Below are 14802 nucleotides of genomic sequence, written 5' to 3'. Positions count from 1 at the left end.
AAAACACCACCTTTTTTCCTTCCACCATATTAGACATTACTGGTAAAAGACTTATATTAGGTTGGTATGAACTTACCTGGTCAAGAGGCTTCCCAGGTTTCGGAATGACTGTGCTCCTTTGAAATGATCTGGTATATATTCAAGTTTTAACATTGTATTAAATAAAATAGTCAAAAATCACTATTCTGAGTATACTAAACGAATATCGTTTCAAAATAAACAATACGGTACTCCGTAAAGGTACCAGCTTAAAAAAGGGGTTAATTGATGTATAGATTCGGTTATATTAGTGACAATATTGTTCCCAGCGATATATAATTGCAGAATCGTCTGATGATTTTCCTAGAAGCCTTAAAGTAAGTGGTCTCCTACAATTATTGGGCTTAAACTTGACAAATTTGTAATGCTATTGCGACAAGACGAGAACAAACATAACAAGTGAAAGGCGAAATGCCGTATAAAAACATTTACAAATCTCCAAAGTCTGAACAAGGTCCCACTAGAAAAACTAGTGAAGCCTTGGAATGAATCATTATAAACTGTTTCCGACCTGTAATTAATGAACTAATTGTAATGCAAGTCCCCGCACTTCAAGACAAGAAAGCTTATCAAGAAAGTAACGTGTGCGTGTGATCCAACATACCAAAGGCTTTGCTCAGATCAAACCAAATGCCCATTAGGTGTTCATCTGCATCCAATGAAATGACTACATTTAAAATAAAGACAGGCCATTGCATCCGAAGTGTTTTGTTTTTTGTGAACCCATTTTATTGTTTCTCTGAAATAATTGTAATTCCAATGGTCTTAGTGATTATTTTTTCAGACCTTGGATACCGATCATGTTTTGGCTTTATAGGTCTGTAGTTGCCGCAGAGGTGTGAGAATCTTTATGTGAAGTGACTTGACAATGACAATTTACGTTTTCATGGCATCGGCGAACAGGCCACATTCAAAGGAGTCGTCGATTAGCTATATAGCTATATAGCGTGGAGGAGAAATTTCCAAAAAACAGCCCTTATGTCAAGGGAGAAATATTTTTTTATAAATTACCATAAAGACAATATGATGTAAGATGTAAGATGTAAGACAATAAAAGACTCGAAAGGTAAAAAATTCAAGTTTTTTTTTTTTAAATTTGGCTAATTAATAAATGTCCAGCCAGACTTGAGGATTTCGATTAAAAAAGGTGTGCCTATTGTGTGAGTAGAACTTTGTAGAGTAAAACTCATGGTTTTGTACATTTTTGCATGGTTTGCTTTGTATGATAAGTGACATTGACGATTACAATGCATGTTTGTCATGTTAAAAGCAAATAAAGACATTTCATTTCATTCATACGTCAAGAAAATTACATAGTTGGTAATTAAATACTGAAAATCTATTACTGAATCTGTTCTCCCCAATAATCCCCAATAACATTTTCTAACTACAGACCAGAGAAAAGTACATACTTTTCGTATTATTTTGCTTTAGTTCTGTTTTATCAATCAATAAATTAATGATTGAAATGTCTATTAACATTACTTGCAATTTGGTTTATTGTACTTCCGAAGCTTCTGGTCATAAACACAAGCGCGATAAGCCACGCTGGCTCGGAGGTCGGGGCCAAACCAAAGCCAAGTCTAGTCTACTATAGTACTAGTGTCAAAACAAAACAACAGGAACAGGAGGAAAGGAACAAGGAACGAACATACACAGACCACAGACTACAAGCATAGACTAACCAAACCAACACTAAGGGAGTATGTTTTATCTATGCTACAAGACAAAGACAGACAGCGACAGACAGACAGAGTCAACAGTAACAATACTGTGCACTTTTCTTACACCACGATTGCGGTGGGGCACACGGAAGATTTCTCAGGTGCCGTTTGACGTCACTAACTGCTGCGTCTGAAGAAACAGACAATTTTATAATTTTCTGTTATTAAATTAAACTGTCATAACCTAACCAAACGTGCTGATAATGGAAAAATCGAATAAAGGTTTACTAATCTAAAAAATAGTTTTGTTCACAAAATAAAATTATAATTGCCTAAAATTCAATTTTATAATTTTTTAATTATAAAATTAAACTGTCATAACCTAACCAAACCAACCAAACTTGCTGATATGAAAAAATGTTGATAAAAAGCTAGTGCCGCCGGCGGGATTCGAACCTGGAACATACGGATAATCAGCCTGCAATGCTATACCAATGAATACACAAACTATATATATAGTTTGTGTATTCATTGGCTGTACACTGTACCACCGAGGCCGAGGCCGATGGCTCATAACCGTATCGTTGCGGGTCGTTGCGGGTTGCGGTATTGGTGTTCCCTCAAAGTGACGTCAGCAGTTAGTGACGTCAAACGGCACCTGAGAAATCTTCCGTGTGCCGTTTCGCCACGATTGTAACTTTATGTTTACAAACAATTATATAGAATTTTAAACTTTGCAACCTCAATATGACATTAGTTTCAGTTCATCCACATTGGCAGCTTTTAATAATTAATTAATAGTTATTTTAAACTTAATTAATTTTTAGGTTATTATTAATTGCTACTTTTGAGGTTAGGCCTATAGCATTACCTGTGTTACTACAAGGTGGTTAGTATTTGAGATTGAACTCTGTTTACTTTTGGTGTTATTCAAAATGGAAAATAATAACACCAGTAAGAAGAGTGATGACACATTTGACCCAGGAACTGCTAGATTTGGAAATTTTATAAATTACTACAGTTTTAATCCTGCTGATGAGAGGATCAGATTATTGCCTAATTTCGTTCAGTTTTTAGGTTGTACTACAGAAAGGCCTAGTTCCAGAATAGTTTGTATGGACATTGGATGCAATACTGGGGTACGTAGCCTAGAAGCTTTACTGTACTAACATTTTAATGTAACTTACGCAAAATAACAAAAAAAATATGAGAAAAGGCAGAGCATGTCAACCCTGTAAAAATGGTGTAGGCCCTAACCGTAAATAAATAAATATAGGCTATGCATTAGGTCCAAGGCCTAGCTCTTATTTTTTCCCAACAGCTTGATAATTATCAGCAAATTATTGGTTCAGGGGGTTTATAGGTGTGGGAATGTCAGCTACAGACATACTATTCTTCAAATTGTTTGGAGTAGAAATGTTACAGAATTCACCTTTTAACAAAGTAACCATCTCCTTTCTGGGGAGGCAAAAGGGGAAACTTATCCAAATTCAGCGTGATTGCAAAGTTTGTAACTTAGAAACGGAATAGTTAGAGTAATCTACAAAACTCAGAATCACAATACAGTAGACTCCCACTTATCCGGACTCTTCGGGACCGAGGCCAATCCGGATAACGGTTATTCCGGTTAAACCGACGTCCCCAAAAACTTGTTAACCGTTTACTGTGATATTTGAAATAAATTTAGGAGAGCATTGTCACGTGATCACTGGTCTCAAATCTTTCCCACGAAAACAGTCGTTTCAGTACTGCCCACTTCCTGCCGATCTAGTCCGGTTAAAAACCAATGTGCTGATAAAAATTGTCCTATTAAAGAGATGTCATTTCTGCCGATTGTAATCCGGTTAAATCGATGTCCGGTTAAAAGGTGTCCGGATAAGAGGGAATCTACTGTAAGCTTCTCTATCGACCCATAGGCCCTACTTATCCCTCAATCCTTTTAATGTAGGCTAGTATTGATATTTTGTAACACTATTGTTATCTACTACCGGTATGATGAATGTCTATTTTAATAAAAAAATTTCTTTGGTTTCAGGAACTAACTCAAGCGTTGCACAAGTACATAACCAAATCAGTTGGTGATAAGTCAGAATGTCATATATTGGGTGTTGACATGGATGAAATTCTTATACTACGAGCAAATGAGAACAACCATAGTAACTTTCTGACTTTCAAATGTGCTAGTGTTATGGAGGAAAATTTCAAAACTATATACAGAGACTACTTAGAACATCAAGAAAGACATCATTTCGACGTCGTTTTCTGTTTTTCAGTAACAATGTGGATTCACCTGAATCATGGTGATGATGGTTTGAAACATTTCATTACGTCTGTCAGTGACACAACGAACATTATAGTGGTGGAGGCACAGCCCTGGCGATGTTATACAAGGGCGGTGAACAGAATGAAGCACAGCAAAGTCGAGCCCTTCCCGATGTTTGATCAACTCAAAATAAGACAGGAAGTTGAAGATCACATAGACAATCTTTTGACAAAGGAATGTAATTTTACCAAAGTCCTGCAGTCTTCACCTACAAAGTGGAAGCGCCAAATAAATATCTATAAAAGAAATCAATGTCAACAGTAAAAAAATTTATTTTTTATGTTTTGTTACTCTTTAACTCTGATTACATGGAAAACTATTCGAGGAGCAGAGATCTGGTAGGCCTACATGTTTTTTCCTGGATTTGTCGATTTGTGTTTGTGGTAAATATGCAGGAGTGAAATTGAAGAGAGTTTGGTTTAGTTGAGTTGGGCATTTTAAATGTTCTACAGTACTTATTTTAATGTTGACCAAGTCTGCCTTGTATAATGCTAATCTTTATACTGAACAAATTACTTAATGGCACACAGCACTACCCAATTATTTGACTCTAAAAATGAAGGTACCTACTTTAGTAGTTTTAATGTCATATCAGGTGCTACAATAACAGATTTAAATATTTTTAGGAAGAGAGAAGTCCAGAATTCAAATAGGCTTATTCATATCCTAGTTTATTGCACCTGTGACATTTTGTTCTCTTTTAGTCTTTTTGTATCCATACTATATTATCTATTGTTTCATTCTTACTTCATTATTATTTAATGTTTATCTTTATGGATATGGTTCACCTTGGCTCTCTGCAAACTCAATGTATTTTGTAAAATGGTGTTTACTGTAGGTAAGTAAATAAATGACAGGTTAAAAGAAACAAATGGTGCAAAATCAATTGGTTTTATTACTAGTTAAATAAATTTAACAAAAAATATTAGATTGCTTAATATATGAACAACATACAGTATATATATATATGAACAACGACAATTACAAGTCATAATAATTATCATCATGTTTTTCTTCAAACATAACAATGCCAACGGTAATTTTCTTTAGGCCTCCATCTTTCTCTTACCTGAAATAAAACAGTCTGGATGTATCATTTAAAGAGGCAAGGGTGAAAATAAAAAGCTGAATATTGGCTACTGTTTCCCAAATAATCATAAATGCTTGATTACATAGGGCAGGTAAACAATCAGGCTTGTCAGTGGGTATGATATACAACTACTGCTACTGACCGATTCCTATGACACTATCATCCTACTATTTGCTTTTGCTGAAGAAACTACAAGTAATTTGTATAGTTTTTACGAGCTTAAAATGGTAGCAAGGAAAAAAAAATGGCTAGTCGCTTGTAAACTGGCTCTGAGTGATCGAGCTCTAAAACTGCCACTAATGTTAATACAAACAAAAACCAATAAGTTGTAGGTTTTTTTTTTTATTTGAAGAGGTAGTCCCTTAACTGAGTGTCATCCGGGATGACAACTAACACAGTTTTGCTTTTGTGTTGACATTTTTTGTATTGGATGTATGTCACTATTTATTTATTTATTTCATGCAACAAAAACATAATAAACAAAATACATGTTATACAAGGCTACAAAAGCCGCAGTAGGCTTGTCCGCAGCTATAGATCGATAGCTTATAGCTTAAAGCAGCTATCGACTAGGATAGCTTATAAATAGTACTTACATCTCTGCAAGATTTATACACTTATTATCTTTTATAACCCCTCTTCAACATCCATAGGAGAGCTTGAAAACCCCTCGCAAGTGGCCGCGTGATTCTGTAAAATAGTACAATTTATAACAAAAAAATCTCATGTTCAGCGTTAGAGTTTAAATAATGAGTATGGTAATATTTTTAACAGTTGGCAACCTTTAACCTTACATTCCCATTCATGTGAAATGTCTCCAGTAAAGTGTACAATGCAGTAGGGTTTAAACTGTGCTGATAAAATGTAGAGGCAGGTACCAGGATCTAAACTCATGACATCGCTGCATTGATTAATTGTCCATCACACTCTAGGCTACTGTGTTTGTTTTTTTCATGAATATTTTAATGACGGTTTTATAGTACACTAAAGCCCCCCATACACGGGCGAGCATGTTCGTTGCCAACACCGTCACGAGCATGCTCACGAACCTTTTCCAAAATAGAGGGTTCATCAATTACAATTTGTATATTACTACACAAATGTGTACAAACAATTCTGTAGTAATTTGTCACAATTAAATAATTCTAATAAAGGCTAGAATAAGCAAAAATACGAGAAATGTTATTGCACAACGATGGAATTTTAAATTACATTATTTTCAAACCGTAACGGATGAATTTAATCCGATTACTTAAGGCCTGGCACACACGGCCTATTTTTAGATCGGCCGATTACAAAATCGGCCAAAAATAAATCGCCCCTGATTTATGTCTAGGAAATAATGCGTATGTTGCAAAAAAACTTAATGCTGTAATTGCAGCAAAAAATCTGGAGTAGGCTAAATACACAAAACTTGACTGTCACAGAGCACAAAAGGAGCAAGAATAGGCCTAGGAACCGCTACCGAGCGACGAGCATGTTCGCGAGCATGCTCGTCCGTCTCTTGGAAACGCCAAGCATGTTCGCGAGCATGCTCGTCCGTCTGTTGACAACGCCGAGCATGTTCGCCAACATGCTCGCGAACATGCTCGCCCGTTTTTGGGGGGCTTTACATAGACTAAGCAACACAAGTAGACTTCTCATTCCATTGTAATCTTTTTGTGTCTAGTTCATGTACATCGACACCGATTGCTAGTGTAGACAAAATTTTGTTTATATTATTTGAGGGCTATTTTCATGATTTGTGCTTTACTATTTGGTTATTGAGCGGAGCGAGCGAAGCTCTTTGGGATCAACTTCAATGCAACAATATAACCCCATCACTAAATAACGGGTGAACGCATTTCAGCCAAACTTAACAAGATTACTTATAAACATCTACGTTTGTTCCGCTCAACTGGCTTTCACCTCTCTGACAGCAACCCTAGTATAACTAGGATACCAGTTATTGTTTATGATTAGATCGTTTTATTTGGCTAAATGAGGGTTTACATTACTGCAATAACAAGAAACAAATTGTAAATAAAACACGACCTTTATAGTACGACGTACAGAACTACCAATAAAATTGGCTTTAGCTGTTCCATAAAGGATTACAAATCTACTAAGGTAGTATGTTTTATCTATGACACTAAGCAACAGCATAGATAAAACATGATCACCCAAACAACGAGCAGTACACATACAAAGTAGGCTATATATACAAACCTCGATTGTTGACCTTGTGAAGTTCTGCTGACATATAGGACATTGTACATTTTTTTCTTCTTCTTGGACCTAAAAAATACCAATAACTTAAAAGCATTTAAGTTAAAATTAGTGCTATTCAGGAAATATGTCCTAACAAAAAGAAAGTCAAATAAAACATGGTAACTGTTGTGCAGTATTGGAGTTAGATACTGTGTTGGTGTACTGCAGAGTAACTAGGGGTGGTATCTTGATTTGTGATTGAATAAATTTGGGTTGCAAATTTCAGTTTACACCCATATTTTTGGTTCCTCATTTTTTGGTTTCCCATGTGACATAAAATATGGTAGACTTTAGATAACAATGAGCTTTCCGTTTCAGTTTTGTTTAATTTAAAAGTTTGTTTACTTAACAAACACCAGTAATAATTAACATCAGCATACATTGTCAGTGGCTCAACTCAATACCTAGTTTTATTTTATGACTGGCAACTACTTTAACATGGAAACAAAATGTCTGATTCTATTTCTAGGCAAAGATATAACTACGGTTTACCTTGGATACACCGGGTGGAGGGTAAGATCTCCTGGTAGGGGCAGGGGATTGAGGCCCTGCACGGCCCCCCCACAACGATCTGTTCTCAAACTCTATCTCAATGTCTGGTTGACCCTGAAGTCTAGTTCTGTTGGTGTCCTGTTTTCTGTTCCGTTTGTTCCTTGGTTTGGCTGCTGTCATCCACTCGCCCAACTGAAAAAATAATTTATTTAATTTTTGTGTAAAAAACTGTTTAAGAGTCGGCAGACCTTAAATGGTTGAAGCATGGTAAATGGTTGACGTTAATGGTTGAAGCATTGCATATACGTCATTGTTTATCAAGATGAATAGTTGCAAAATATCTCGTTTTAAAGCTATTGAAAACGCAAATGTGATTTGCTATCTACTTTTTATTTATAATTGTTATTATTTTGTCAAATTACATAAATATATTGACTTAAACTTAACTATGATTTTTTTCAATCTCTAAAACAAGTTTCAAAAATTCAAAAAGCACTTCACACGGAAAATATATTTAAGAATCACATAACATTTTCTGCTCGGTAAATTAAGCTTAGAGTGCAGGATAAATATGCTTCAACGTGAACGCATATTTTGCTGATCAGCGCGGAGCTCGGACAAAATAATAATGTAGGATAGTTTGACAAAATAATAACGATTAAAATTTAAAAGGGGATAGCAATAGCTTTAAAATGAGATACTGTATTTTGTAACTTTTTACCTTAATAAACAATGCTTGATAAAATATGCTTCAACCATTATCATTCCCGTCATGGACAGAAAATTCAAGATGGCCGGCGGTGCTGCCGACTTTTGGAGCCATAACCCAGTTTTGCAGCCAGTATGCAATTCAAGATGGCCGGCGGTGCTGCCGACTTTTGGAGCCATAACCCAGTTTTGCAGCCAGTATGCAAAGTTGCACTTTTTAAATGAAGGAATGTGAGCTTTACAAAATTGTTGATTTCTAATCTATTAAAATTTATGATTATGCCTGTTCCAGACAAACTTAGTTCCAGATTTGCCTAACAGGAGTAGGCCTACTAATGTAGTATTTCTATTTGGATGAACCTGCCCGTGTAATATATTGTATTTTTAAACAAATACAATACGAAATTCAATCGTTCAAATAGAGCAGTCGTTTAGATGAATTTTAAAACACTGCTATAAAAATCTTATGAAATAATGTTAAATTAATCTTTAGTCTTTGGCATTTTATATCACAAAAAAATTATGCTAAAATAAGCGGAAGCACAATAAATCCCTGAATAAAGACCCGCTGACCAAAGTTATACTTTTGAAACTTTGAGTGATATTTTTGCTAGTCTTTCTTTACAGTAACAATATCACGCTACTGTCAGAGTCTCGAACGAACAAGATTGACAAGCGTCTGTTGACTATGCTTACCTTGGTATCCTCTGTTTTCAAGATGGGTGTTATCTCCTCACAGTCGGAGTCTCTGCTCGTCCTCCGCTGAGGGGTACGGCTGTTCTGTGGAGGTGCACTGTCCGACATCATCTTTGTCTCTTTCTTCTTGCCCTTGCTGTAGGTCTAACAACAATTAAGGTTTACCAAGGGTGTATAAAATGTTGTTTATTTTAAAACTATCACAAAAAAAACAAAACATAGTCACGTATGATCTAAAGAATTTAAAATTCTAAGCGCTTTATTTTACTAAAGTGAAATTAACTGTAGTTAAACCTATTGTACACCTATTGTATTGATGATTGGTGGGAAAAAAATCTATTCTTAAAGTTATGTGGGGATGTAGAACTCAACCAGGCTGGTATAATATGTCAACTCAAACGTTATTTAAAATATTTAAAAATAATAAAAAAATGTTTACCTTGGTACTTTCTGTAAATATGTAAGGATCAGTTTCGCCATCTTCACCGTTTTCTTCATTTTTTCCTTCTTTTTCATCAGAAGCTATGTTCTCAACTAGAGCTTGAGACTCCAGTTTCCTTGTCTCCGCAATGTATCTGTTTTTCCACGAGTCATGATCGTGAAGCATCCTTCTTAACGTGTCTTCTCTGGACTCGCCCCTAAATCTGTAATATGGACATTTCTCACGTCCGAACGCTCGATCTGGCATTGGAAGTGGTGGAGCATTGTCACTGACACAACAAGGTAGACTAAATTTTGTTGGTTCGCCAAATATTGGAAATGGATCATCGTCTATCAAATTGATACAGGTATCCTTACTTTCACTAGATTCGTTTTTGGACTCTCTTTTTGGCAATTTCAGTCTGTTAGTTCTCACAGTGGTGGGTAAAGGTGGAAACTCAGAGGGTGTTGTATCTATTATTATGGGTTTTTTCATTGACCTTGAAGACGAACCAGCCTAAAAAATCAAGTCAAGTTATTGGTAGTAAAACAATTACCTATTGACATTACCTGACGATGAAGTGGTTCCTTTAAACCAGTCAGGTAAGGTGAACTGACCATTTGTACTGATTTGGGTCTCAATACAATTAATTTTACTCAATAAATACAAAAAAGTACAATAAATAAAAATAAGAAGTCAAAACTGGGCTACTGTCATTTGTAAAATCTATTATACTATCCAATAATTTGTTTGGCAAACAAGTATTCAAATTACTAGATGCTGGGAAATACTAGGTATAACTTACTGTACAAACAAATTTACTAGTAAGCCTAGATAGAATATTTTTACAAAAAAGAAATTTACTAAGTTAGCTTTGACGGAAAATTTACAAAAAATAATATTTGACCTAAGATAGTATCTAGTCAGAATATTTTAAATAGGCCCCTATCAAGAAATCTAACTTTAAATCTTGAAATTCACAAAATTATATTAACTTCAAAACACAATAAGAAGGAATTAGATTATTGATGGAAAGTTGACATAAAATTGTCAGTTGGACTAACCTCTGGATGAAAACTGTCTTTGGACTGTTTAATGCAGCGTAACAAGTTTTTCTTTTCTTCAAGGTTCATTTGTTGTAAGGATGATTGATTCTCAACTCCACCAGAATCTGTAGATTTAAATTAACTTACTTGAATTTAAAGGAATTGAGGAAATTGTAACTCAGTTTAAACAAGTTTAATGCCAACGAATTCAGCTAAATAGATAAGATTAATAAAAGAGTATGACTTACGAGTGTATGAGTAGTAGTATGTCATTAAAGCACTATTTCAACAGCGCAAAAAACTGTCTGGAGGTAACATAAATCAACAACTCGGTTCATAATAACCTTAACTTACCTAATCTAACCTATGCACCTTCAAAAGACTTCATACAGTAACGAATTCACATGAAACCCGGCCTTACAGTGAACAGTGTCAATTTGTACTGTATTTGTTATCATAGAAGTTTGGTTGTGAGCCAGATTAAACATGCAAATTGGCTAGTCTGGTTGAGTCTGCCAATAAGTTAACCGTTACCATAATGGGACATGCGTATAAATTAAGTTACATGGGGAAAACTCAAGCTAAGCCACTCACTGAAGAAAATAACCAAACAAAATATGTATTCTTTCTTCATTTTTCATAATCCAGTCGTAATGAAACACTGTATGCTCAACCAGGAGACAGTTAGGCTAAGGCTTCACTTAAGTTTACGCCCCACTTTCATTCAATTGAAATTTTCGATAAAACTATCAGAATATCAATTATTTCATTTAGATTGTTCAATCCATTATTTTATTGATTTTAATTTGTTGTTAATTGTTTATATTGAAGTATTTTTGACAAAGTTAAGTAGGTAGCTTATTGTAAAATGAACTACCGGTATCGCAAAATTTGTCAACATGTTTTAAATGCCGAAACCTGTTTCAAATGGATTGGAAAGGTTTGGTTCCGCAGACTCCCAAATGTCTAGTGTGTAACGATGAAATGAAAGTGAGAATTAGAGGTAAGAATCAAGTAGCTTTCACATGCAAGAAAAGGTCTAACCACCACAATGTATCCAAAAATGCCCTAAAAAAATCACTTTTTCCAGTACCATGGTAAACCAACATAATTATGGTTACAACCCAGTTATGGTAAACCAACATAATTAATTTGTTCTTTAAAATGGGAATACCACACAAAGTACAAATCTTACTTTTGTTCTACTGTAGTTGAATTGTTTGATATTTATTTAAAACTTTGAGTGCGGCAGGCATTCCAACAGGCGCTCGCCAATGAGTTCTGTCTATGTCAGTGCCGTGATCGGGTTACAATAAGTGTTGTAGGCCTAGGCCTACATGAAAATGTTTTGTTCATGCGTGTTAAATAGATACCTATACAATTTTATGTTTAAATTAAATGTAAATTTCTACTACTTGACAAGTCCAATTCGGATATTATAATGTTTCAATGTGTCTGTGTACCGTACCACTTGAAAATGCCAACATGGCAAAACATGCAGTGGATAAAAAAAACACACTATTTGAATTGAACTGCAAGAGGGTAGGCCTACAGTTTCTTAACTGGGCTACGCTAATATTGATTGAAACTATCGAATTGAAAATATTGATTAATAATCTATATTTCAAAATATCTATTATAAAATTAAACTATCATAACCTAACCAACCAAACTTGCTGATGGTGAAAAATTCGCATGAAGGTTTATTTACTAATCAAATCGATAGTTTCAATCAATATTAGCGTAGCCCAGTTAAGAAACTGTACCCAGGGGGGGTATGAAATAAATAGGGGCCTAGCTCTAATTCTTAGCTAGGTAGGCTACTGTTGTAAGTTCCTCCAATCATTGGCTTTTTATCGGTAACCATTCAGTATGGTTATGGCCACATTCATAGCTATTTGTCCTATGGTACCTCACTGTGGGCCAACAGTTTTTATGCTAACAGGTTGCTTTTTACTTTACAAAAGAAAGCGGTGAGGTTAATTTGTAGTGTGAATAGAAGAACTCATTGTAAGCCCCTTTTCGTGGGTCTTAACATTCTCACATTTCCATCCTTGTATGTTTTGGCAAGTTTGTTGTATGTAAAAGAAAACATTTCTCACTTTGAAAAGATATCTGATATTTACAACTATTGTACTAGGTAGATCTAAAGATAATCTGTCTACACTAAGGCATAAGTATACAGCCACTCAAAATAGTTTTGAGTACCAAGGTGTTAAAATGTACAATTTCTTGCCTGCATCCATCAAAAACCTGTGTTTCAAAATTTAAACATGTTTTAACACGTTGACTGCTGAAAACAACGTACAGGCGCTCCCCAGTGGCGGGCGAAGCCCCGCCAAGCAAACGAATCAGTGAACGCAATTGGCATTCAAATATTTCAGTCTGACGAATCACAAAAGAGCAGTGATGACTGCTGCGTTACCCCGAGAGTGGATGTAGTTCACTGAAACACCCAAAGGTAGCAGCACTGCACGGATCCGTATCCAGTGTCTTTGTAATGTGGGTTGAAGAGAAAAAATCCCTGAAACCGGGACTAAAGCATTGCCAGACAGGATTTTATGGGAAATTTTAGTACCAACCTACACCAAAGTAAAGCTCGCATTCTAAGCTGGCAGTCTGGCAGTATAACGTCTCCGTCTGAGGCTAAGCTCACACTGACTCAATATATTTCTGTTGGTTTGGTGCCAGCTTTTGTCGGAGCGCGCCACATTGAAGTGCTAGCGACGCCGACTCAGCGTTAGCAGTCAACGTGTTAAAAACTACTCTAACCCAGGCTTGCCTGTATAAACATGAAGAGTACTTTGGTTTAGAGTTTAAGGGCGGGTTTCTGATTCAGGTATTAGCGCTAGTCTTAGACTAAAGCTCATTTTAGTACTGGACTAATTTTAATCCATGACTAGCCTAACTTAGTTCTGGACTTATAAATCCCTGACTCAGAAACCCGCCCTTAGTTTTAGTTATTTTAGTTGCCATCTTGATTGTTTTGTTTTTCTTTTTCTTTTGACGATTGTCATGAACTTTGTCTAGTTGTAACGACAATAAAGCATTTCATTTCATAGTATGAAATCAAAAGGTTATAAATCTACTCTGTTGATATGCAACCTACATTAGTTTACAAAGATAATCAAATGGGGCTGCACTTTACTTGACGTCCTACACTCATTCGAATGAAAATATCGATCAATATATCGATTACTCGGTTGCTTCATTCGATATATCGTTTGGATAGTTAGGTAAGGTTAACCTAACCTAACTAACCAAACGATATATCGAATGAAACAATCGAATCGAAAAAAACAATCGAATGAGTGTAGGACGTTAAGTAAAGTGCAGCCTCAAATGGCTAAACAATTAAACTGTGATCACATACTTATCAAATCATTGTTTAACAATTCTTCTTCGATTTCCTCCTCTGTCAAGATGTCTTGGTTAATTTTGGACATATTTTTGGCAGGGTTATAAATGTCACGCTCTGATGGAAGTACTCAATAAAGTCCTGTAATTAGTTGACCTATTTAGTTGCTACAAGAAATCAAGTCATACAAAGAAAACGACAATTATATTAGCTGTTGAGGAACACTTAAATAAATAGTTAATGTTAATTATTTACAATCAAACATAACCTATTCAAGTACAACCTGCAACTACACCCACTCAACTCACTACAACAACAGTGTCGTAGTCGTATATAGTTTCAGTTTGACTTGACTTTTGGTTTTGACGTTTGACTAGTTTTTGTTAGCTCTCACTCAGTACTAGAGCCGATGGACCCGATCCGTTCCGTAGGTGAAGAGTAGTGGATTGGCATTAAAAGTGAAATGTGGAGTGGACAGTGGACTAGGATTACCACTGAGCTATATAGTTATAATTTTAGCTCGGTGAGGATTGAGGAATACTGTACTGCTAGCCCAATAGTGCTAGCCTAGCCAGACCATTGAGATATGGGTCTGACTTAGGGGAGGTACGAATGAGGCATTTAGTTCAAAATTCCTCCGCGAACAGCGCTGTAATAGAGAGCACTTTGTCAATGAAGGTTTACTATTCGCAAAAATAGTTCTGTTCATAAAATA

General features: G+C 35.5%; 2 protein-coding genes across 2 annotated transcripts; one reads left to right on the top strand and one right to left on the bottom strand.

Annotated features, from left to right (window-relative positions):
• Window positions 1-2434: 2434 nt before the first annotated feature.
• LOC128995273 (probable RNA methyltransferase CG11342) lies at window positions 2435-4306 on the top strand. The gene is made up of 2 exons (XM_054420234.1): window positions 2435-2842; window positions 3739-4306. The coding sequence occupies exons 1-2, from the start codon at window positions 2639-2641 to the stop codon at window positions 4288-4290; spliced, it is 756 nt and encodes a 251-aa protein (XP_054276209.1). The 5' UTR covers window positions 2435-2638; the 3' UTR covers window positions 4291-4306.
• Window positions 4307-4900: 594 nt separating this feature from the next.
• Window positions 4901-14380, bottom strand: LOC128994739 (uncharacterized). Its single transcript, XM_054419494.1, has 8 exons — window positions 14103-14380; window positions 10748-10854; window positions 9702-10199; window positions 9263-9406; window positions 7859-8050; window positions 7325-7393; window positions 5713-5806; window positions 4901-5095 (listed from the first exon to the last, which is right to left on the bottom strand). The coding sequence occupies exons 1-7, from the start codon at window positions 14173-14175 to the stop codon at window positions 5744-5746; spliced, it is 1146 nt and encodes a 381-aa protein (XP_054275469.1). The 5' UTR covers window positions 14176-14380; the 3' UTR covers window positions 4901-5095; window positions 5713-5743.
• Window positions 14381-14802: the final 422 nt, after the last annotated feature.

Source organism: Macrosteles quadrilineatus, unplaced genomic scaffold, assembly GCF_028750875.1.
Source record: "Macrosteles quadrilineatus isolate MER2022 unplaced genomic scaffold, UCM_ALF_1.0 Scaffold_5__1_contigs__length_97177068, whole genome shotgun sequence".
NCBI classification, from domain to species: domain Eukaryota; kingdom Metazoa; phylum Arthropoda; class Insecta; order Hemiptera; family Cicadellidae; genus Macrosteles; species Macrosteles quadrilineatus.
Note: the sequence above shows the minus strand (reverse complement) of the source record. Positions and strands in the feature narration are given on the sequence as shown.